This window comes from Elgaria multicarinata, chromosome 13 (genome assembly GCF_023053635.1).
Source record: "Elgaria multicarinata webbii isolate HBS135686 ecotype San Diego chromosome 13, rElgMul1.1.pri, whole genome shotgun sequence".
Lineage (NCBI taxonomy): Eukaryota > Metazoa > Chordata > Lepidosauria > Squamata > Anguidae > Elgaria > Elgaria multicarinata.
This window is the reverse complement of record NC_086183.1, coordinates 9,232,447-9,257,929: the sequence shown is the minus strand read 5'-3', so window position 1 is coordinate 9,257,929 and position 25,483 is coordinate 9,232,447. Positions and strand designations below refer to the sequence as shown.

The window sequence follows — 25,483 nt, the reverse complement described above, 5'->3', positions numbered from 1 at the left end:
CAAAGTGGTGTCATCTGCATATCTGAGATTGTTAATGTTTCTTCCTGCGATTTTAACTCCAGCCTTGGATTCGTCAAGCCCAGCACGTCGCATGATGTGTTCTGCATACAAGTTGAATAGGTAAGGTGAGAGTATACAACCCTGCCGTACTCCTTTCCCAATCTTAAACCAGTCCGTTGTTCCATGGTCTGTTCTTACCGTTGCTACTTGTTCGTTATACATATTCCTCAGGAGGCGGACAAGATGACTTGGTATCCCCATACCACCAAGAACTTGCCCCAGTTTGTTATGATCCACACAGTCAAAGGCTTTAGAATAGTCAATAAAACAGAAATAGATGTTTTTCTGGAACTCCCTGGCTTTCTCCATTATCCAGTGGATATTGGCAATTTGGTCTCTTGTTCCTCTGCCTTTTCTAAACCCAGCTTGTACATCTGGCAATATCCCCACCTCTCAGAACAGAAGTCCTCCCAAGTAAGATAAATTTACTTGAATAAAATCACTATAAGCCATAGTTAAAACAATAATAACAACTCATAAGGATCCATCCCACAGGGCAGTTGATGGCAGAAGCCCAGTGAGGGGAAAGGGCAGACAGGCCAGAATAAACGGGTTAATTTTTATGGTGCCACAAGACCATTCGTTGCTTCTGCTGCAATAGGCTAACACGGTTATTCTCTGGAAATTGGTACCTGTGAGAATTTGTCCCAAGAGGGATGGTGGGAGGCCATGGCCTTGTTGGATGAGCCCAAACTAGGGCAGGTTTGGGTGAAATTCAGCACTGTGGGATCTACTTTGCTTTTTACCAGCAGCCTGAGATTCACTAACTGGAGCCAAGTTGGAAGTGGGGCAAAATGGCACCTCATGGATCGAGCCAAGTGCCCACTGTACTCAATGAGCTGTAGTACACTGGGGTGAACCTCATGTGAGTTACTAGAGATCAGGGATGCTAACAGCCTAACTAAGGGTGGGGACCCCTTTTATTGTTGCTATTGTTACACGATTAGGTGTGTGAAACCTTAGCCATTTGATCATATAATGCCTATACTGCTCCAGCTGCACTGGCTACCTGTGTGTTTCCAAGCCCAATTAAAATTACTGTTTTTGGCCTTTAGAGCTCTGAACAGCTTGGGACCAAGTTGAAGGACTGCCTTCACCCCTATAAGCCTGCCAGCACTTTAAGTTCAGAAAGAGAGGCCCTCCTCAGTTGACCACCTGTGAGAACCATTAGGTGGGTGCCTACGTGGGAGAGGGCCTTCTCTGCAGTGGCCCCAAACTTCTAGAACAAACTCCCATCAGTGGTCCGCCATGCACCATCCGTGCAGGCTTTTAAGAAGGCCTTGGAAACATTGTATTTTACCGTGGTCTTCCCATACAGTATTTATACTGTATTTTGTATTTGTGTTTTTAACCTGTTGGTTGTTTTATGATGGTTTTAATTTTTGTGAACCGCCCAGAGAGCTTCGGCTATTGGGCGGTATAAAAATGTAATAAATAAATAAATAAATAAAGGATGAGAACTGTTCTTGCTGCTATTGTTCTTGCTGGTTTTATTGTTGTTTACTGTTTTTAATTGCGAGTTTGTTATTTTGTTTTTATTTCTTTAAGCTGCCTTGTGTGGGCTTCTGTCCTGAAAGGTGGCCAAGAAATGTTTTAAATAAAAATCTACCAGGAGATCCTGATCAACCATCTCTCTCTCTCTCTCTCTCTCTCTCTCTCACACACACACACACACACACGTCCTACTCTCTTCCTCTCCTTGCCTCTGAGATCCCTTTCTAAGAGTGAGCAGCCATAGAAAACACCTCTGGAAACTCTCAAGCAGAGGTGGTGATGGCCATTGTCTGCTATTTCTCTTCAACAGGCCCTTGTTTCCTCCGCAGCACCAGCGGCATGTATCACGTGCTGGAATGGCAAACTGGAATTCCTGCGACTGTTCTCATGAAACTCATTTCAAAACATACAGATAGGAAGAACCTCGAAATGCCAGCATCTTACTCTGATAAAGCATTTCCTGGGACTTGGGGGTCACGTTTGTTGAAGGCAGGGAAATCTCGGTCGCTGGTGCAACTGTCGTCATCTTGGTTCCAGCTAGGCAGAGCAAAAGCAGAAAGGAGCCGTTAGAACGAAAACAGATGCAGCAATACAATCTGTTGGGGGGCAGTGTCTATTTGCAGGGGTGTTGAGCTGCTTTCAGTGCAGAGGGCCCAATTTCATTTTAGAGAAGCTTTCGTGGGCTGTGTTCCAGTGATGGGCGGGGAAGGAGGCAAAGGGGGTGGAGCCAAAAGCAGAAGGGGCGGGACCCAAATGCCAGACTATTTTAGCTTAAAGTTCTTGCTGCCAGTAGCTAAGCTTTAAGAGAGGCATTTCATCTTTTAGACTGGGAGGGAAAACTGCTCAAAAGCTGGAAAACCACCCAAGGGCCAGTGATTTGTGGGAAGTGGCGGAGTCATCTGGGGAACTGAGGGGAGGGGGCTGAGGTGCTCCACCCTGGTCTATTGCTAGTGGAGTGTGCAAACTTTCTGACTGGGATTGGACGACACGATAACCAACGGTGAGGACTGGGAGGGGGAGAAGAAGGGGGATGTGTCAATCAAACACGCCGTTAACTAATAGTCAATTGGACACTGGCCTTAATCCACACCATGGTTGATTATAATGATGTCATGTGGGGAGAAAACCCTTGATACTCAACCATGGAGTTGACAATTAACCCACCATTCACTAATGTGTTGTCCGATCACAGCCACTGGTTACACAGATGTCTTTGGTCTTTTCCCACTGATGAGGGATGTTCGTGTGTGCTTATTTATACTTATTTATTAGATTCATAAAATTACACCCCTCTGCCTAGCATACACTAAGGGTGATGTATGGTAACAATGATGATTTAGAAAGCAACTAAAACCATTAGGTGTTCCACTAAGTGATGCAGCCACTTGTACCATCTCATTTTGTTGCAGGTGTAAATCAGACATATGAAGCTGATCCATCCTAAACCAGCATGGCATAGTAGTGAGAAGGTTGAACTGGTATCCGGGGTGCGGGGGGAACCCAAGTTCAATTCCCTGCTCAGCCAAAGAGCACGCTGGGTGACCTTGGCTCAACTATTCTCTCTGCCTAATCTACCTCATAGGGTTATTGTGAAGATAAAATGAAAGGGGGCGGAGGAAGAGTGTGTGTGCTACCTGGAGTTCCTTGCAGAATAGCAAGGTAATAAATAAATAAAATCTGGGGAGACTTTTGGTCAATTTCACTTCTGCAGGAACTGGGCAAGATGCGAAAAGTGTAACAGGGGTCAGCTGAGATTTTGGGAGTGGGGTGAACAGGAAGCTGCCCTGTGCCCTGCTCTGAGAACAGTCCATTTCAGCTCCCCCAAATGCTGAATATTAAGCTAATAACATGGCATGATACGGCCCCAGGGAGGGGTAGTGTCACTCATCACCGTCACTCATCACCATCAATGTCACAGGTTCCTATCCGACAGGTGCTTGCGACGTTACACTACACATTCCGCACATGCCAGTACCAGGCCTATCATATAAAGAATTAACAGAAGAAAGATTATGTCATTTTCCTGGGCAGAGTAAGCTCAAGGCTAGCTGGAACCTTTTGCCCATCTTAGTTTCTAAGACTGTCCCCAATGTAAGGTGAACACAAGGAAAGGGGAAGATGGCACTTCAGCAGGTGCTGTTTGTCCTGCAGGGGGGTAAGGAAAGCCATAGTTGCTGAACCCCGCTGCCCTATTCAGCCGTTAAAACCACGGCCTCCCTTGCTTCTAATAGCTTAAACAGCGCATTTGCTGTGGCATAAAAATCCGTAGTCTAGAGTCCACTTCATCAGCTGCATGGAACACGATTCTCAGTTGGCAGGTATATGGCTGGCTGGGGAATGGTGGGAGATGTAGGACTTTTTCGGTCTGAACATGCTTAGGATTGTGCCCTTAAAGCAGTGAGTGGTGGGTTTTTCTTCTTTTCCCCTTGACTTCCACCCGCTGTCTATGCACCTAGAGGTTCACTAACACAAGAGCATCTGGGGAATTTCAACTTTGCTAAGCGACTGTCAATCTGAAGATGCTGATGATGTACTGTAATTACACACAAACACACACACACACACACAGAGAGAGAGATATAGAGGAAAATGGATCTAAAAGCAATTGAATACAAAAAGAGCTTGTCCTCTTGACAAGCAAAGCGAGTATTCATAGCAGCAGTAATTGCTAAGACAATCATCCTACCATTGCTAAGTTAATTAACACCTGTAGGGGTGGGTGTGTTTGTGTGTATGCACACACACATGCATGGGTGTCTGTGGCGAAATAGTAAGCACTGGGGTCAAATGACAATAAAATGCAGAAAGTACACTCTACAATAATTCAATTAAAGCTTAAAACGTATGGAGAATAAGCATAGTGCCTTTTCACAACAGCATTAATCACTGCACCTTCACACACTTATGTCCAGCTCTATGGATTCCCCCATTTGCTTGAGCGGTACTGTAGACGGAAGAATTCAATAACAGGATAATGTAGGAGAAAAGAACGTGTCCCCGGCAAAAACATCCTATACATCACAAATGTCACATTGCAAACCATGGGTTTGATCCAGATTTAGTCATACTTAAAGGTGGACCCATTAAAATCAACGGGGCTTAGATTAGTCACTAACCTAAGCCCCATTGATTTCAATGGGTCTACTCTGCATAAATCTGGATCCAACCCCCAAGAGCTTAAGAAAAAGTATTTGAATGTTTTCAGACATATACACACCCAAAATCCACAACACTCAAAAACATAACTCCTTTGACACCCAGTAACAGGGCCATGTACTTCAACCCTGCGCTTGTTCACGGATGCCTCTAGCTCCTCTTCCTGTTCTCCTTTTGTTGCCTCTGTCCTCACCCCTGTCAAAATATATGTTGTAAGCTACTTCGGGCAGGAATCTCGTTTTGTGTGTTTGCTTACAGTACTCAATAATCCTCCATATACAGTGGTTGTATTTTATAAATAAATAGTATTGAAACCTCTCTGATTTTTGAGATTAATAATAATAATATTTTAATTATTAACCTTTCTATCCTGCCCTTCTCCCAAGGAGCTCAGAACAGCATATACCAAAAATTGCTTACTGTTTTTTATCCTAATTTGTTTAATCGTTTAAACTGACAGGTGCTGGCTGTTTCCAGAACACCAGGGGATACAAACCCAGGGGTAGAATCCAGCGTAAGTCCTACAAAGAGTAGACCCATTAAAATGAATGAGACTAGCTTAAATTGTAACGAGTGTACTCTAAGTAGGCTTATCATAGAATAGCAGAGTTGGAAGGGGCCTACAAGGCCATCGAGTCCAACCCCCTGCTCAATGCCCTAAAGCCACCCTAAAGCATCCCTGACAGATGCTTGTCCAGCTGCCTCTTGAATGCCTCTAGTGTGGGAGAGCCCACAACCTCCCTAGGTAACTGATTCCATTGTTGTACTGCTCTAACAGTCAGGAAGTTTTTCCTGATGTCCAGCTGGAATCTGGCTTCCTTTAACTTGAGCCCGTTATTCCGTGTCCTGCACTCTGGGAGAATCGAGAAGAGATCCTGGCCCTCCTCTGTGTGACAACCTTTTAAGTATTTGAAGAGTGCTATCATGTCTCCCCTCCATCTTCTCTTCTCCAGGCTAAACATGCCCAGTTCTTTCAGTCTCTCTTCATAGGGCTTTGTTTCGAGACCCCTGATCATCCTGGTTGCCCTCCTGTGAACACGCTCCAGCTTGTCTGTGTCCTTCTTGATTTCATGTTATAATTCATGTCATAATTCAACAATTATGTTGAATTCTATTCCAGTTCTCCCCAGTCCACAGGGATGAGCAGTTTTTCTCCATGAACAGGGATGACAGACCAACAGTATGACTGTATAAAACTAATATTGGGGAAGGGGGCTCAAAAACAATGCAAGTTTTGGGCAGATGCCCCAGGAGCTGAAGACAGACGCTAAGTGACAAGTTGATCAGACTTAGAACTCGCATGGCTAGAAGAGCTTTTATAGGGACTGGTGTCTCCCGATCAGCTGACTGACTCCAGGCTGTTGGGCCAGGTGACAGAACACCGACCAGTACTGCAGGCTAGAAGGTGCCCTTGACCCACACTGCCTCGTCCATCCAGCTGGCAGGCTGAGAGACTAGAGCACAAGTGGAATAGGACGTAAGTATGGATCCTACAGACCCCCGTTTGAGACCTCCACCAGTAACTTATGCAACCACAAAATTTATCTCACACACACACACAAAAATTCTTAGTCACGTGTCGAGCACATCAATAGCATGAAAGAAAGAACCCTAAAGGATTCTCTTCCAAGTTTCAAAAGTGTTCCTGCCAGGTTTCCTGAGGGCAATTCTTACCCAGCAATTGAACAAGTGGTTATTTACAAGTCTGGTGTACAGACATATATATTTTTGGGGTCCCACAGCCACCTCTGGTCCAAGAGGGTTTGCAGGCTTTTGAAATGACACAAAGTCCTGCCAAACCTGTTTAGCAGAGGAGTGGGATGAGCGCCTGCACCATCAGCAGCTGTCCCTTTTCTAAACTGCCATCAGCTCTCTGGAAAAAAACAGACAAACTATTGTTCGTTTCCATTCTCAAATGCTCAATTTGCAATCTGGCCCTGGCTACAGACATAATGATTTATAAGAAATTAACCCAATTTGTATATGCTCCATGACCAACCCCGCCCCAAGCTTCAATGAAGGATAGCTTGGCTCTTTTTCAGACATTTAAGAGTGAAAACCTCAGACACCTGTGGGGAGGTTTTTGAGGGGAGGTGGGAACATTCACTCAGAGAGCTTCTCCTTGCCACGAAGGGGCTAGTGAGCCTGGTGCAGCCGCTGCCAATAACCTTGAAACCGGCACTATAATGAAAGTTCTATAAATGGAATTTCAATAAAACAAAAAACAAAATATGGGAAAATTCAGATAGTCGCTGGCAACCAGAGAGAATCTTGGCTTCTTCTAGAGTTTTGCCCCCGTTTTTCAAAGCTTTGAATTAAAAGGTTGTTTGTGTCAAAGCGGTCTCAATATTTCTAGCCAAAATAGGGAGAAGCAAAAATGAAAATAACTCAGGCCCTGGATCCATAACTAGGTCATTCTCCTCCAAGTGAATGGCGCCTTTGTGTGTCCAAGGCTGAGTTACTTTTGTAACATGATAATCTACTGTGGTTCGGGATCCATTTCCCCACTCTTTCCCGCTTTCAAAGAATTGAAGCCAAACGTTCTCCTTTCCTGTTCTACCAACAGCTCGACTGTACGTTATTTTTATAGTGAGATTGTGGTTCTCCAGCTTCAACCTGTCAGCACTCTATATTTTTAAATATAGAGAGAGATTTTTTTAAAAAAAATGGCTACTGCTTCTTGAAGCAGGATCTGCCGTTGCTTCCTTTCCCCACGTCCCCCAAAAGGCCACGGACGAACACCTCATTATTGCTTCATGAGGGGATTAATGGAGGAAGTTGAGTCAAGGGCCTTTCAAGGGAGTGCCAACAAAGAAAGCAGGAATGGGAAGCAACAGAAAAAGTTTAGATAAATATTATTTGGGGTGGGGTGGGGTTGACGGCGCAATCCTATGCCTGTTTAGAAAGGGGGAAAAGGCCTACAACTCCCAGCATGCCCCAGCCAGGGAGTTGTAGGCCATTTTTTCCTGCCTAAACATGCATAGGATTAGGCCTTAACTACATTCTCAGGCAAGTTCAGATGACACTTCAGGCTCTGTAGTTAGCGGAACTGTGGTTCTCTGGGGTTAGCACTAACCACAAGCCGTGCTGTCACACAACACTTTAAGCCACGGTTAGAGCAGCTAACCCTGCCGCCAAACGGTCCGACTGTGGTTAGTGGGTGAGCAGGGTTTAGCAAAACACATCACACAAGACACCTTCAACCCTGCTGCTTAACCAAAAGCCTTAACCATCAGGGTTTAAGGTGTCTTCTGAAAAGGCCCATATTACATACTAGCTGGCTGGAGACATGTAAGGTGGCCATGTAAAAGGGGACAGTCCTTTATCTGAAGTGGTGCTAAAGGACCATCTATTTGAAGACATCCTCTGTTTGAAAGACTGTCCTATCCAAAGTCGATATAAAGATGAAGAACCATAAGAAGAACTTCTCCCCATTCACAGGTAACATACAGTCTTCCACAGTGTGGTGAGATGGACTGTATTTCTATTCAAATTGTAATTATCGTTTCTAAATTGGCATCTGGTGCTATATAAATAAATAATCAATTAGCCATCATCAATTAGCCATTTTATGCAAACTGTCCTCTCTTGTCCTCTTTTTGGGTGGTGTATATCCTCTTTTTTTGGCAATTCATAGGTGGCCACCCTAGTTTGCAGGCCATTTGCCTCTGGGCATCAATTTCTAGGGAGCCAGAGCTGACACTTAGCTCCCCGCTGCTCTTAGTCAAGGTACCTAGTACCAAAAACCAGACAAATTATTTGGGCCTCTGAGGCAGTAAATCCCACATGCTCCTCTCTCCCCCATTCCCTGGCAGTAAAAATGTAACAACAACGAATACCTAACAATTCGCTGCACCCAAAACCATTTGCCTGAGGCAGCTACCTCACTCCGCTTAATAGTAGAGTCAGCCTGCTGTTAGGGTCAGCCTACAGTGGAGGGAAGATTGCAGGCTTTATGGGCTCCCTGAGGCATAGGAACTGTCAAACTGGACTTATGTAGTGAGATCTCCCTTTAAACATACGGGCAACCTACATGCATCGTGTTTGCTTCCTCTTTTTTGCTTTCCTTTGGGTGCCCTTTAAGTTAATGTTTGACTTTTAGATGCTTTGCAATGATGTCAAAATCTTGCGATAATCTCATGAATTAAACAATAACTCTTGAACTGACAGACTGGCCCCTACGAGGAACCACTGGTCCAATCCAGCAGGGCTATTCTTACATCCTTCCAAATGCTTGCAAGAAAACTAGGGTGGCCATACAGAAACGAGGACAGGGCTCCTGCATCTTTTTACAGTTTAGAAAAGGGTATTTCAGCCGGTGTCATTGTTGTGCATGCAGCACCCGGTGAAATTCCCTCTTCATCACAACAGTTAAAGCTACAGGAGTGTAAGCCTATGCGGCAGGGTCTTGCTATTTACTGTTTTACTCTGTACAGCACCATGTACATTGATGGTGCTATATAAATAAATAAATAAATAAATAAATAAATAATACAGGAGCCCTGGCTTCTTTGGTATCTGGTCACTTTATGCTGGACATAGAGACCCTTTTTTTCTTCCTGGGCTGAACAAACTAATACGCTCGCTCTCTCATTCCACATAGCACCTGCCTTCTCTTTCCACATCAAGAACCTCCCTCTCAGTCTTGCGCCTTTATAGAGGCACGTGTGGAGGAGTGGTGGTGGCAGGGAACGGCACACACACCTTCCCGCCTGCCCTCTCCCAACACCCCTGCTCTGGTCTCCCAGGTGTTCTCCAGAAGGATGAAGGGGCCGTTTCTTTGGTGAGGTGCTGAGTCGACGCTCCCTTTCAGTGGGCCTGTCAGTCTGGGAAGAATTTCCTGGATGGTGAGAGGGAGGGAGGCCAGGATTTTTTATGATTATTAATCCAAGCGCCGCAGCTAATTGCCAAAACAAGCATCGGTGTGCGTGGAAAGTGGCCAGGGGCAGGGGTGTGTACGTGGAGGGCGGGGGGAGGACAGTCATCGCCCTTGTTGGCTTTGTCCACATCCACCAAAAGTGCACAATAGGCAGCACTCATGGAGCACATCGAGCCCAGCCCACGGCACAAATCTGCTTTGCTACTAGGACTATGTAACGTCACACAGCTCTCTCGCTCTCGGTTCCTCGTACATCAGGAGAGGCTGTGCAAAGGCTGGACCAGCATGTGGAGGCAGGGATGTAAACGGAAGCTGAATCTCAGCAAGACAGAGGTTCTGTGGACCGATGGTTCTCAGGTCCAGGAATTAGGGAGGCAGCTTACTCTGGATGGGGGAGTACTGCCCCTGAAGGAGCAGGTGCATACCACGGAGGGGGGTGCACCTTGTCTTCATGGTATCACTAGAGGCTGGAGCGACTCCTATATCCATTTCCGGCTGGTCCACCAGCTATCCCTGTTCCTGGACTGGGATAGCCTGGCCTCAATAACTCATGCTCTAGGCCCATTCTGGATAGACTACTGCAATGTGCTCTTTGTGGGGCTACCCTTGAAGACAGTCCAGAAACTGTAGCTGGTGCAGAATGCTATGTCTAGGTGTTAGCAGGAGCAGCAATAAGGGAACATATCACCCTGGTTCTGAAAGCTCTGCACTGGCACTCAGTGAGCTACTGAACCCAATTCAAGGTTTTGCTACTAGCATATAACACTCTAATTGACTTGGGACCCCAGTATTTGAGGGAGCCCCTTCCCTGTTACCAACTGACCTGTGCCATACAATAGGTGCCCTGCCAATAGCAAAGCATTCTCTGCAGCAGTTCCCATTCATGAAACTCCCTCCCTGGGGATATCAGGTTTGACCCCACCCCACCCCCCACCCTCACCCTCACACAGTCCAAGTACTCAAATAAGATCAAAGCCATTCTTATTTGTTCAGGCATTTGGATTCTGATACAAAGTTGTTTAAGTGCAGCCCTAGTGAGACCGCTTGCTTCTGTACTACTGTATTTTAACGTACTGTGGTTTTAAACATGCTATATTATATTTAGATTAATTGATGGTTGTTTTGGCTCTGTTGCCCTGTGGGATATAATGGTAGGATATATTACTGAATAAATAATAAAAATCTATACGGACTGATATCTATAAAGTGGCTCATGAGTTTCATCTCTTTGTCGCATGCTACCATGACCAAGAAGTGGAACTCAGTTTTGGGCTTTGCAGGAAAGGAAGCTCGATTATCAGCGGTTCCCACTGAATCCAACTATGGGACAAAGGGCGGCAAATTGGCAAGACTGTTGGAGCACTGGCAAAGCCTCTTAGCCTCTAACCCCTTTGATGTTCTTGAATAACGCACCTTTGCTTTATCCCATTTAAGTGAATGGCTGCCATTCACTCCAAAAAGAGAAAATGTTGTGACTGGAGACAAACCTGCCCCTCTGGTGAGGTGTGTGCGTGCGCGTAGGGGGAAGAATATCTTTCTGTGCATAGGTACAGCACTCAGAGAAACATGATGCCCTCACCACAAAATCTCTCCTTTAATTCAGACCGTTAATCAGACAAAAGATGCCATGTGTGGAACAGGAAATCAAGTTGGGCAGCTAGTGAAATAGCACAAAGAACTAGGCAACTGCCCCCCACCCAAAACCCAGGGGTTGTGCTGATGCTAAAAGCACAGCACAAAACGGCAGGGTCGTAGCAAAATGCACACTTGGAGATTCAAGAAAAGTTTTAGCATCTGGCTCTTAAGATGCAACTATCTGCACTGCGAATTCTTTAGGATTAAGCCTGTGTTTAATTTCGAATCTATAGCACTTTAATAGGAACTAGATAGCTCATTCAACTGTTTTCTCTCAGAATGTCTGAGGACAATTTATTTCCCCTTGGTGTAAAAATGTTGGCTGGATTCTGATTAAAATTTGATAAGAAGGCCAGACAGAATCATACAGCATTATGATCCGGTAGGGCAGGGTCAAAGAAGCATGCAGCACTGCAGCTGACGACACTGAGGAGCAGCTAACCCCCTTTTAAAAACATCCAAAATGGTGGCCATCACTACATTTTGTGATAGTGAATTCCGTAGTTTAACTCTGAGTTGTCTGAAGAAGTCCTTCCTTTTATCTGTCCTGAATCTCCCACCAATCAGCTTCATGGGATGGCCCCATCAGGTTCTAGCCCCAAAGGGATCTCTCCAAGCTGGGAGAGTGGGCATCCAAATGGCAGATGCGGCTCAATGTAAGCAAGTGTAAGGTGATGCACGTTGGGGCAAAAAAAGCCAACTTCAAGAATAACCTAATGGGATTTGAACTGGCGGTGACCAAACAAGAACGAGATCTTGGGATCGTGGTGGGCAGCTCGAGGAAAATGTCCACCCAGTGCGTGGCCGCTGTAAAGAAGGCAAACTCCATGTTAGGCATTATAAGAAAAGGAATTGAGAATAAGATGGCCAGTATCATACTGCCATTATACAAATCTACGGTGCGACCACACTTAGAATACTGTGTACAGTTCTGGTCACCACACCTAAAAATAATATTCTAGAGCTGGAAAAAGTGCAGAAAAGGGCAACTAAAATGATTAAGGGGCTGGAGCATCTCCCCTATGAGGGAAGGTTACATCAACTGGGATTGTTTAGCTTGGAAAAAAGGAGGCTAAGGGGAGACAGGATAGAGGTATACAAAATTATGCATGGTGTGGAGAATGTGGATAGGGAGATATACTAGAACCCAATGGGGTCATCCCATGAAGCTGATTGGTGGGAGATCCCAGACAAATAAAAGGAAGTACTTCTTCACACTATTATTATTATTATTATTATTATTATTATTATTATTATTATTATTATTTATTTATATAGCACCATCAATGTACATGGTGCTGTACAGATAACACAGTAAATAGCAAGACCCTGCCGCACATAGTTAAATTATGATGGCCATCAATTTGGATGGCTTTAAAACGGGGGTGGATAAATTCCTGGAGGCAAAGGCTATCAATGGCTACTAGCCCTGATGGTTGTGTGCTATCTCCAGTATTCGAGGCAGCAAGCCTATGTACACCAGTTGCTGGGGAACATGGGTGGGTGCTGTTGCACCATGTCCTGCTTTGTGGGTCCCTGGTCGACAGCTGGTTGGCCACTGTGTGAACAGAGTGCTGGACTAGATGGACCCTTGGTCTGATCCAGCAGGGCCCTTCTTATGTTCTTATTATGAGCAAGGGAGAAAAATGTCTCCCTATCCACATTCTCCATACCATGCATAATTTTGTACACCTACCAGGTCTCCCCTTAGCCTCCTTTTTTCCAGCTGTTGTAACCTTTCCTCATAGGGGAGATGCTCCAGCCCCTTGATCCTTTTAAGTTGCCCTTTTCTTCACTTTTTCCAACTCTATAACCTCCTGTCTCCTTGAGGGCAAGGTGTAGCCTCTCGCAGCAAAAGCCCATTCTGGCCTCCCTGTGTAAACACATTCTCCCATCTAACATGTCCTCTCCTATTACAATCTGCTCAGAGCAGCTGCCTCAGGCCCTTTAGCTGATGAAGAGGCCTCACAGAGCTGAACAGGTACACATTTTCACCCCCAGTTTTCTAGCCTGGACATGCTGTGAAGCTCACCCACAGCCCAAATGGAAACAGCAGGACAGGGGGTAGAAACAACCCTCTTAAGAATACTCCAGTAATTTTTGACTACCCTCCCTCACCTTCCACCCAGAGGCCTAGTTTTCTGTGGGGTGGTAAACAGTTGCTTCAGGCTGCAAGCAGAGGAATAATAATAATAATAACAACAACAACAACAACAACAACAACAACAAGTCTCTCCCTCTGGATCGAGGCGGGGTACAACACAAATAAAAACACCATAAAATACATACAACTAATTCAAACATTTAAAACCGTTATCAAGGAATTGATAATGAATTTGCTGACAGCTGCAATGTTAAACGTAGCTAGGAACTGGAAGATTCAAGGTGATTATTGTATTGAAGAATGGTATAAAGAAGTGTGGGACATTGCTATTAATGATAAATTAACATGTAATATTAAAGTGAAAAGAGGTATAGTAAAAACGAATGATTTTGAGGGAATCTGGAAAAAGTTCCTAGTATTTGTGTTTTCTAAGGGAAGCGGGAAACCACCAACAGAAGAAGCTATGAGTTTTTGGAAAGAAGAATGAGATCCCGAGGTAGGGGGTGCACTTTTATGTTGAGTATGATTATGTTTAATAGATTAAGCTTGAATATATGATACAAATGTAATTTTGTGTTTATGTATTATGTTTTATTTTCTTTTGTTAATAATAATAATAAAAAAATTAAAAAACAGCACACCATTAAAAAAAGGCATCTTAAAATTCAACTGGGTAGGCCTGCCGGAAGAGATCAGTCTTTATGGCTTTCTTAAATTCTGGAAGACTGTTAAGTTGACGAATCTCTCCCGGCAAGCCATTCCACAAACTGGGAGCGGCAGTTACCTGGCAGAATGCTCTTCTACACCCTACCTCTGAGAAATCGCTCCACATTTCAAGAAGAGAGGCTCCGGCTTAGCTTTCTTCCTGACACGCTTCTTTTCTACGTGCGGGAGAAATGTTTGCACGAGGCTTTTGTAAAGCTGTTGAATTGGGTTTGTTTGCTTGTTTTAAAAACGCTCTCATGTGACATTTCCCTGCGCAACTTCACCACTTTGCCCCATGGTGGCTCCGAATCGGGGGCTGTGTCATATAACCGACGCAGCGCTGCTTCAGAGCCCCCACGGGGCAAAGGCGATGTTTAGATAGCCTCTTAGAAAAAGCCTTCCGTTGGCATCAATGGAAGCACTTTTCTTCTTAGCTGAATTGCTATGCAGGGGTTTCCCTTCCTCCTTCCCAGAGTTCCCCTTGGAATTCACCTCCTGCATGGCAATTAAGCTGAGGGAGGAAAAACCCATTTCCATAGGCACAAATGGACACTGGGGCCCTGGGGTATAAATAGGGGCCCTGGAAAATAGATTTGGATCCAAAAACCCTGCGACCAGCCAGTTCACCGGAGGAACATTCGACTTCCACTTGCAAGCTCCAAGTTTCAAGTGCAACGGGCAGAAGTAGCACAGGTAGCTAGCTATCCACGGACAAGGAAACCTTGGTATTAGGTACAACTTCAGCACACACACGCGAAATGTGTATATATAGTGAGGAAATGATAGGTATGACTCCAGAGTATGAATACTCCTGAACAAGCCAGAGTACTGGGCGAGTGCAACACTCAAGCCTTGCCAAATACTTGCCTGATGCTGGAAAACCTGCTACCTGTTCGATTCCACCCTTTCCAGCAGCTTGTAAAGTCATAAAATCTCTGGCAAGAAAAAAAAGGGGGGGGAGATGGACACTTTGCCTGGAGGGCAGGCATTTAAATTAGCATTCCCTCGTCCAGGGACATTAGTTTGTACTCAAGTAGCTTAATGGCTTTTCCCTAACTTGGCCATCCATTTCCTTATTGCCTCCCCCGCAGTGGAAAATCTATATGATTGGGATTAACCTTTCCTGGCTCTCACAGGAAGCTCCTTGCCGGAAATTTGCCATTTTTTCAGATGACTCACACATCACAGGTAAAGTCACAGCTGGTCTTAGATCAAATTCCACACCGAGTGGGATCTGGGAGGAGGCAAATGCACGACACAGTGGTGCCGTTAGGTAACTTTATACCCTGGACTTGGTCTTTAGACCCGCCCATCTCTTAAATGGTAATAATGAGTATATTCACTTAACGTCAAATGGTCAGATGGCGGAGGGTGGGGGGCTTGTTTAAATTGTAATGTGCATAATATCACTTACATCAAATTATGGTAAACAGCCCAACTGTGCTTACCACCCCCCATACTGCTGAGCAGAGGGCCCTGGTCATCTGCACCTGATGACACCACCAACCTGGGAGTTGGTTTTAAAACAGCATCTCCAATTCTTGTGACAAGTAATATACTAATAATCCCTCAGACCCCCCCTAAGCGGAGTTCTTAACTTTATTGTTGTTTCGTAATGCATTGAACATACCCATATAAGTATAAATGCATCCTTTTTAAAAAGACGAAAAAAATAGTGCAAGGCTATTTGCTTGCCTAAAGCAGGGATGACCAGCAACCCATTATTACGGCATGTGCTTCAGCAGGCAAGAGCCCATTTCACAGAAATACAGGCATCTCCAGAGGGGGAACATCCACTATCTGGGTGCCATGACCAAAAAGTCCCTGTCGTGCGTCCCAGCCAGCTGAACTTCAGAGGATGGTGACACATTTAAAGCAAATGCCCCGGCAGAAGACCTAGCTCATGTGTGAGGAGGCGGTCCTTCGAACATCCCAATTCCAAATAATTTAGGAGGTTATTTCATCCTCAGAGCATAAAACAATTTCTACCATTTTGAAACTAAGGAAATCAAAACAATGGACTCCCTGCCATACTCAGAGATGGAGGAGGGAAGTTGTTAGCAAAAAATATTTTTTAAAAAAGTAAATCTGCAATTCTCCATTCCACCCCAGAGTTAAGGTAACTTCCTTAACTCTTAATTGATTTCTATAGTGCTTCCTCAATTAAAAAAAAAATCACAGTTAATACAATAGGTCCCTGCTCTAGAAGCCAAAAAAGCAGGTAGCTGGAACTTTCACATTAGTATCACATTTCTTTGCTGCCTGAAGAGATGGACATCGGCCAATTTTGGCACGCAATGTTAAATGTGAGTCCCGTTCCCCTGTCACAGAAATCACAATTCCTTCACTTGCAACCATGCAACCGAGAGTGCTATCCGAAGGAACTACAAGGCGTCTTCTCAGCAGCAGAAGGGTCACACTACATTCACACATACACTACTCACATGCATTGGTCACATAATTTTCATACACACACTACATTCTCTTACACACACTGTCAAATAGTTGGGCGTTCTGCCTGTCAGTTAAGTTGCTGATAGCTGTTAACACCTGAACGGCTTGGACAGTCATGAATATTCCGTAACATCTCAGCGGTTGAGCTGGTAGGCATCTCATTTCAATAAAATGGAGTCCTGTAGCCATTAGTTTGAGAGGAGTTAAAATTGCAGCTTGTGTTTAAGTCAGGATGTTGTTCTTTTTCAAGTTCCTAATCTATAGTGTTTTGGGGGTGGGGGTATATTGGCAAACCCATCATATTTCTCTGTCCCAATAGTTCAATGCTATTAGCGAGCAATCCATGCCAGTACATTGGGGAGGGGGAGAGAAGGGAGTTGCCCCCCCCCTTCACAGCAACTGCCACTGCTCATAGTGGTCATGTGACCTGGCAATGACGTTTTGCAGAACCAGAACCCAAAACCAGCAGCACTAGTAGGAAAAATCTCTTTTAGGTACTGATAGTGGCGTCTTCTAGCATCACCACCCATTCCCAATAACCACACCCATTTAGCACCACCTCTTTTCATCTTCTTTAAAGAATGAGGTACAAAATAATATCTATATTGTGTTGTGATTGCGAAGCCTCTGAGAGAGATTGGCTGAAGTGATACGAGGGCATGGAATGTTCAGTTGTTCAGGGAACAAAAAACTTTTCAGTCCAACTTCTACGATGAAATGGAATTGGTCAGTTTGGCTGGGACTAAAACCTCACACAGGGGAGAGCTTAAAAAATGGGAAGGGGTCCCAGGATGTAGAGAAGCAAAAGGAGCTCAGAGGCAAGGGAGTAAAAAACAGGGGGGGGGGGAATTGTCCAGGAATGTATAGAATATCTCTGGATTTGCAGTAAATTAGCAAAAAATTCAGATTCCCAATTGTAACCGCAGCAACAGAGTTGTTCCCAGGCTGTGGAATGCCCTGCTAAGTTGGTTCCCTCTCTATTATCCTTCTGCAAGCAGGCAAAGACATTTTTATTCAGGCAAGCCTGCTGCTGAAGGGGTTTTCAATGGGTTACGTGCCGTTTATTTCTTTGATTGTTGCCTTCTTGACTGCATTTTTAATTTTTGTGTTTTTGTGTCTTTAGTGAAGTTTTTGTTTTACTCACAGCTTTATTGTTAGTCACCTTGAGTGCCTTTTTTGGTAGAAAGGTGAGATCTAAATTTAATAAACAAATAATAAACAACATTACTTTTCCTGCTTAAATTCGGCTGCTGGAATGGAGGAAGGCTTGGGGGACTTTCTCTTCAGCAATTCTGTTTTGCCATTCCACCTTCCCATCATCCATCAGAACCGTGTGTGTGTGTGTGTGTGTGTGTGTTAGGAGGAGATTCAAATCTCCACTGAGCCACAAAGCTCCCTCACCAGTGACTCCCTCACATCCGAACCTACCTCACAGGCTTGTTGTGAGGATAAATGGGGGGGGGGGGTTGCAGGAAGCCACGTTTATCCTCTGGGCTTCCCTGCCTCTGGACCAGTTTTCCACCATTCCTCCCTCTCCCCCACAATCTGAACCTGAAGAACAGTGTGGTGTTTTCTTTCCCCCTCCCACCCACCCACCCTTTTTGACAATCACTCGTCTCCACCAATTTCAAGAGCTTCAGCTAGAGTGAGATATATCAATATACCTCACAATATACCTTTCTCTGTTGTGGCACCCCGACTGTGGAATGCCCTCCCCTTGGAGGCCCGACGGGCGCCAACGCTGACTCTAAACATGGCTTTTTAATAAAGCCTTTAATGGTTAAATTCACCTGGCTCGCACATTGTTTTAACTGTTTTGTTTTTACTGCTTTTAAATTATATATTGGTTTTAACTTGATTGATGGTTTAATTTGTTTTTAGCTGTGTATATTTGTTTTATATTTTATGATTTTATCTCTCTGCTGCCCTGAGATCTTAGTGATATAGGGCGGGATACAAATGTTTTAAATAAATAAATAATAAAATAAATAAAATCTCCCTACCCATTCAAGAATCTCCAGGTTCTTCCTTTTCTAGTTCCTTCCTTATTCAGCCTCCTTCCACTTGCCCCCTGAGTTCCCCACACCGTCCTCGACCACCATCTCCTCTGCCCTGGGGGACACCTGAATCTCAGCTACTTCACCTTTCTTTACAGGAGCCACACAGCAAATGTCTTTTGTTCTCTGAGCAACTGAACACTCTGTGCTGCCACGCCAACTTAGCCAACTGGCCCTCTAAACACAGTCCAAAGCACTGTACAATAGAGATTCCATAAATCAACTTCTAGACTCATTGAAAATCAATTAACCTAAGTCCTATTAAGTCATGACTTCAATAAGTATGTGTAAGTCTGGATCCAGCCCCATATATATATAAAATCAATAACCAGAGTACGAAACTATTTCCTTGCCAGTTCCTGGAGAGATTTACTAACTCCTCTCTTTCTCACCACTAGTAATTTCAATTAGTCCTCACAAAACGTTTTTCAGGAGACATTTCAAACTTCCCTACCCTGTGATAGCCTGGTAGTATGAAAAGGCATGCACAAATCCGCTTCTTGTGGTCAAGTGTCCTACTTTACAGAGGGGTGTCCTCTATTTTATAGGGCTGACCTGTCCAAGTCTGGTATAAAGATAAAGAAGCGTAACAAGGAACAGCAGCAGCCTTGAAGTTGCTCATCAGCGGTTAGCACCTGGACAGAAGATGGAGCAGGTACACAGCTCACCTGGTCACAATATTCCCCATCACCGTGAGATGTAGTGTATTTCTATTTAAATTAGGGAGACATTTTTCTCCCTCTCTCAAAATACTAGAACCCAATGGGGTCATCCCATGAAGCTGATTGGTGGGAGATCCAAGACAAATAAGAGGAAGTACTTCTTCACACAGCTCATAGTTACATTATGAAACTCACTACCACAAGATGTATTGGTGGCCACCAATTTGGACAGCTTTAAAAGGGGGTTGGATAAATTCCTAGAGGAGAAGGCTATCAATGGCCACTAGCCCTGATGGTTGTGTGCTATCTCCAGTATTCGAGGCAGTAAGCCTGTGTGCACCAGTTGCTGGGGAACAGGGGTGGGAGGGTGCTGTTGCACCATGTCCTGCCTTGTTCATCCCTGGCCAATGGCTGGTTGGCCACTGTGTGAACAGAGTGCTGGACTAGATGGACCCTTGGTCTGATCCAGCATGGCACGTCTTATGTTCTTAAATTATAATAATTATTTCTAAATTTGCAGCTATACCAATAAATGATCACATGCAGATTTTATGCAAAAGAAATATTGGGCCCTCTTTTTTGGGGTGATGCATTTCCTTGGGGTGGGGCCGGAGGGACGATACCTAGGAAGTGATGTGAAATTTCTGGCTGATTTTGAACTGGAACAAGAATTCCTGGAAAGATTTCAGATGCCCTAACTCAATTTGGAGCGGAGTTAATATGTTTCCTTGACAAAGCTGAAGGGGACAAGGGGTGTCTGTCTTAATGTCACTTACTGTATAAATACCTCAAATGTTTTTTTCCCCCTAATAGCCACATTATTGGAACTGAAATCTTTGATTAGGAAAAAAAATCAAAGCACACTTACTGTGTGATCTTATGTTTACCAAGAAGTCCCATTGTATTCAAAGGGGATACTCCCACGTAAGTCAAAGTAGTTTAAATGTTGCCTTCAAACAAATGTCAAGCTTTACTTGGCCATTATTTTACTGGAATATATTTTAAGATATGACAACTCAATAACACCCACTTCCATATATATTAGATTTTAAGAAGAAAATAAATGCCTTGGAACTATTAACAAACTTGTTTTTGCATGCCCAGAGAGGTATAATTATGATATATGCATGCTTCCTAGGGATAGTCATGAGGAAAATAGTTAATTACAACTTTGAAACTGCCCTACTTGACTGGTATTGTTTCCCTTCATTATGTTACTAATTAACTGGATGGGGTGAGGAGAATTTTTAGAAATGAAATATATAGCTAAGGGAAAAAATCCCATTACAATGTTTTCCCCACTTCACATCACTGACTCTAGTATCACATGTCGGCATTTGTCATCCACAAGAGGCAGGTTTATAAGTAGTGGTTCCGCTTCTCAACTAGGCCTAGCAATAAGAGGTAAACAAACCCTGTTTAGGACACTTTCAAGAGCCAAACGGTAGTTCCACCAGCACTGTCCTCCATTAGAACAGAGTATGCGGACTTCTGGGGCTCACTGTTGTGGACTTCCATTCCCATCGACCCCAGCCTGCACGGCCAATGATCAGGAATTTTGGGAGTTGTAGTGCAAAACCCTTGGAGGTCGCACGGTCAGGGGAGGCTGAAATGCAACCAAGTCCCATCCTTGTACACAAAATGAGATTCAGTTTGCATTGCTTCGCTATGCCCCACCAGCGGTGCCAGATTCTCTTCATTTTGCACTGCTGCTGCCTGCAATGCTGTGGTATTCCTCCTTTCCATAGCTGCCACTCTGCGTGCGCATGTGGCGCAGGGCTTCTGAACTATGGCCAGCCGCATGAGAAGCCGTAATTCTGGGATCCATCTGGGATCAAGCCAGCACAGGTAGTGTGGATTGTTTTTGCGATCCTTTATGGTTTTAATCGTGAACTGCCCAGAGAGCCTTGGCTATTGGGCAGTATAAAAATGTAATAAAATAAATAATAATTCAACTGCTTAAAGCTTCCCCTCCCGTGGCTTCATGGGCCATGAAAAAGCAGAACTTGTCAAATGTCTGCACATCTCACCATTATTCCAGGTACAGACAACCTGCCACGAAGAAAAGGGAATGAAGGAAGAAAGAGAGAGAAAGGAAAGACAAAAGAAAGAAAAAACAAGGCAGCGTATTCATTTCCAGGTGAATCATTTTGCCCCCGTGCCTTAACAGAGGTTGGCTCTTTTCACAGCATGGACCGAAACACCAACCACCTTACATTCCTTGCCGCTGATCAAACGGCTGATAAACAGAAAGCTAGAGAGGAAGGTTCAAAAGCAAACCTCTTTAGTATCCAAACTCCAAACAGCGCCCCATGAATTACGACATACATTTAGTAAACTCATTATTATTTACCAAAAGGTGTCGGTGACATGTTCACACTCCAGTATATGTTTATGGGCAAGCTGTGTTGGCCACCGGAGGCAGCTGCTACTACCAGCGGCCCTGTTCATGGACATGAGGCCAGCTTTTAGGTTTGTGAGAAGTGAACATCTACATGAGATGGGAGAGGAGGGGAGATCTGCGAAGCCCCCTTTAAAAAGTCAGTGAGACACACTCCCGACTTCAGAGGACATGCTCCAGAAATCTGACTGGATGTCAATGGATTGATGTGAACTACAGGTATTTGGGGCCTCAGAAGCACCTATCCCATAATGTTGCAGTGCTGGAAGACACCAGAAGCCAGCTGGTGCAGGTTCCTTCTCAAAGCAGGGCTCGTTACACATAAACCTCTTCCATCGACCGTCTACTCCTGAATCAAACTGTGCTAAATCAAACCGTGCACTAAGCAGGACTTGAGGGGCAGACGTCAAGGGCCCCGGTCAGTAGAATGAGCAGGAAGGGCCCCAAACGCAGGAGACATTTGGAAGGCAGTGAAGAAATACACCTTCCCATCAAAAAAGAGGGATGAAGCTGAGGGCCTAAAGTCACCAGACTGAACCACGGTGCACTGTCACAGTGAGCAGCCGCAGCTCCAGAAGGAACAGCTCACTCGAGCAAGCGAGCCCAGCTGTGTGCTTCACCCCAGTGGTGTATTCATTTAGCCCATAAAGATTCTTTCTCTTTCTCCAAACCTCCCTTCGCCTTAGCGCAGGGGTGGGGAGCCTCTTTCAGCCCAGTGGGCGGGGCTGAAGGCAAGAGAGGTGTGGCCACAGATACCAAACAATACCAGCATGTTGTATTGGAAAGTTCTTACCGCCAGCCACTAACCCTTAGGAGAGGCATTTTAACCTTTTAGGGGCAAATGTGCACAGAAGTTGGGAAAGTAAAAAAGGGTCAGTGATTGGGGGAAAGGAAAGCAGGCATGGCTGCCTGGAGAATTCCATACGGGTAGCTTGGACCCCCAGGCCACCTTCATCTGTCCCTGCAGATCAGAAATATAGCTTCAAACCGGGATCTTAAGAGTCTGCCCACAGAGCAGAGGTTACCCTCAAAGGGGACATGTAGCCTCCTCCACAGAGCCTACGGTTGCCACGCTTTCGCTGGCCTTTGCTCTCGCGCCTTTAATATCAGTCGGGCACAGAGAACAACATACTTGTTCGAGATCATAGCTCAAGGCCAAATAGGATCCTATTAGGATTCCCAGCGTTTTAAAAATAAACTAATAGAAGCCACGCTGGGGAGTGGGGGTGGATCAGATTGGGACCGCAGGTCTGGGGGAAGGGGGTAAATCTTCCCCCACCCCCACCGGGTACTGTTTTCTCAATTAAAATTGAGCCCCAACACTGCTATTTGCACCGTTAAGTGCTGGAATTTACATATATCTGGTTCTTTTTAAAAGACTGTGGCCCTGATCCTATTCATTCACCCTTAGCCCCAGTGCAGTTGCTACAAATTTATTTTTATTTTTTAAAACAAACTAATTGTGGATCGTCCACAAGTGATATGTTGTGCAATCTTATGTGTGTCCACTCGGAAGTAAATCCCATTGAGTTCAATGGGGCTTACTCCCGGGTAAGTGGGGTTTAGTAGTGCAGACCGTGCTTCATGTTGAAACCTTGTGCAGATGTATTTTATTATATTGTATTACCGTATTTCTTCGATTCTAAGATGCACTTTTTCCCCATATAAACATCTCTAAAAACGGGATGCGTCTTAGAATCGCGGGTGCGTTTATTATTTCTTAGAATCAAAGCTTTTTTTCTGTTGGTGGGACTGAAATTAGCGTGCGTCTTACAATCGATGGTGTCTTAGAATCGAAGAAATACAGTATTTAATCTGTTTTAGGTCCTGTTATTTAAATTGCTGTACGTCCCCCTAGAGGACGAGTTTAAGAGATGACTCATGAATATAAATAATGGCTAAATAAAGAAATGGAGAAGGTCCCGGGTTCAAGTGCTGCCACCTCCAGTTAAAAGAAGCCTCAGGAGAGCTAAACCTCCTCTGACAGGAGCTACCTGTCGGAGGAGGAGGAGGAGGAGGAGGAGAAAGTTCCAGGCTGAGATGCCCAGTGCAACTGCATAAATCCAAATCCAAGCAAGCGAAGCTTGTCTCGTGGCTGGCCTGGGAGGAAAAGCTTCACTCGGAGGGTCCTCCCATGCTGTAAAGGCTGCCCCTATCCTGAAAGATGGGGCAGTTTCTAAGGAAATCGGAGGAGAGGGGAGCACAGACACTAAACACCCAGGGTTTCTGTTGGGAACCTGCCCTGAGCCTTGGCAGCAAGGAGCCGCAATGCAAAGGACACTTCTGACCATGTCCAGAGGAGCTATAGCTGTCTTCCCCTACCTGGTGCCCACCAGATGTTTTGGACTTCAACCCCCATCAGCCTCGGCCAGCATGGTTAACGGGAGTTATAGGCAGAAAGGCACTAGTGATTGGGGAACGCTGAGCTATAGTATACGACCCCCAGCCAGCTGTGGATGGTGGGACTTGTAGTCCAACACATGGGGGAGGCAGCTTGGGGGCAGCTGAGCTATAGTAACCCCACTGCCGCCCCTAATTAGGAGCTTCCCATTTGGAGCGACACACAAACTTGGGTGCCTCTCACTCACACACACACAAAGAAGTGAAGCAATGGAGCCATCGCGCTTCAGTTCTGTGCCACTCACACACCCGTGTTCCTTTTTAGCCCTCTTTTGCTGGGGAAGGCGGGGTGTTGCCGCTTCTCAATCGAGCACCTGTCCAGGAAGGCAGGTGGGATCCATCTTAACCTGACGCCAGCCTCCACGGGGGCAGTGGGCGCGTAGCGTCTCTTCCAGCCGGATCCTACCTATGTCTTGACCGGGAAGCATGTTCCAACTCTTGGGGTTTTTTCCCAGTATGGGGGAAGAGCTTGCACCCAGGCAACACCGACCCTGCCCACGAGATTTACTCGGAAGTAAGCCCCGTAAGGGTGCGCCAGCAGCCGAGCGCGCAGCCACCAGCGGCGCGGAGTCTCGGAGCCCAGCAGGCTGGATCGGGCCGCAATCGGATGCGCGCCTCCCCGGGAGTCACGCGCTGCCGCGGGACCTGCAGAACGGATCGGGCTGCTCGGATCCCTCCCGGGTTCAGCCCGGCCCACCGGCTCCCTCCGGCCCCTATCCTGCGGGTACCCACCTGCTCTCGGGGAGACCGGCCGGCGGGGCGCTTCACCAGCTCGCCCTGGGGCGCCTCCAGCCGGACACCCGCATCGCCGTCCGCTCGCCGCTCGCCAGCTGCAGTCAAGTGGCCTCGCCTCGCCTCGCCAGCTCCGGCGGTGTTTGCGCAGCCGGCCACTCCCTCGTCCTACTCGCTTTCAGGTGATCCGGCTGAGCTGAGCTGGGCCGGGGCCAAGCGAGCGACAAGCCCGCCTCCTCCGCGGGCAGAGGCCCGGAGCGCGCCAGCCGCCTCCCCCTTGCTCCTCGGAGGACAGACGGGGGAGTGGATCCGGCCTTCAGCCCCAAGCTCGCGTGCAAGGCTTTGCATTGTACGTAAAGGAAGAGTTACGAGAGTTCCCTCAAGCACGTGCAGAGTGCGGTTCCCGCGCTCACCCTCACGTGGGCGGTGCCGGCGCAGCTGGGACATTGGAGACCCTGGACGCCGAGGGCGGGGCGGCGGGCCGTCCATGCGCAGGATATCAGTTGCGAAGCGCACGAAGGAACACGCCTTAGGCAGCCATCCTATGCACGTTTAGACACTGGAAAAGGCCTACAACTCCCAGCATGCCTCAGCCTTAAGAGCATAGGATTGCGCCTTGTGGTAAAGCAGGCGAGGTAAGAACATCAGAAGAGCCCTGATGCTGGATCAGACCAAAGGTAGACTGACCATATGAAAAGGAGGACCGGGCTCCTTTATCTTTAACAGTTGCATAGCAAAGGGAAT

At 45.9% G+C, this 25,483-nt stretch overlaps 1 protein-coding gene across 1 annotated transcript in view; it reads right to left on the bottom strand.

Annotated features, from left to right (window-relative positions):
• NCMAP (non-compact myelin associated protein) overlaps positions 1-25,228 on the bottom strand; it is a 29,325-nt gene extending 4,097 nt beyond the window's left edge. The window contains exons 1-3 of the mRNA XM_063140571.1: positions 25,109-25,228; positions 24,740-24,914; positions 1,999-2,091 (exon numbers count right to left, since the gene is read on the bottom strand). Coding sequence (XP_062996641.1) covers positions 1,999-2,091; positions 24,740-24,914; positions 25,109-25,228 — 388 coding nt within the window. The remainder of the gene's footprint in view (positions 1-1,998; positions 2,092-24,739; positions 24,915-25,108) is intronic.
• Positions 25,229-25,483: the final 255 nt, after the last annotated feature.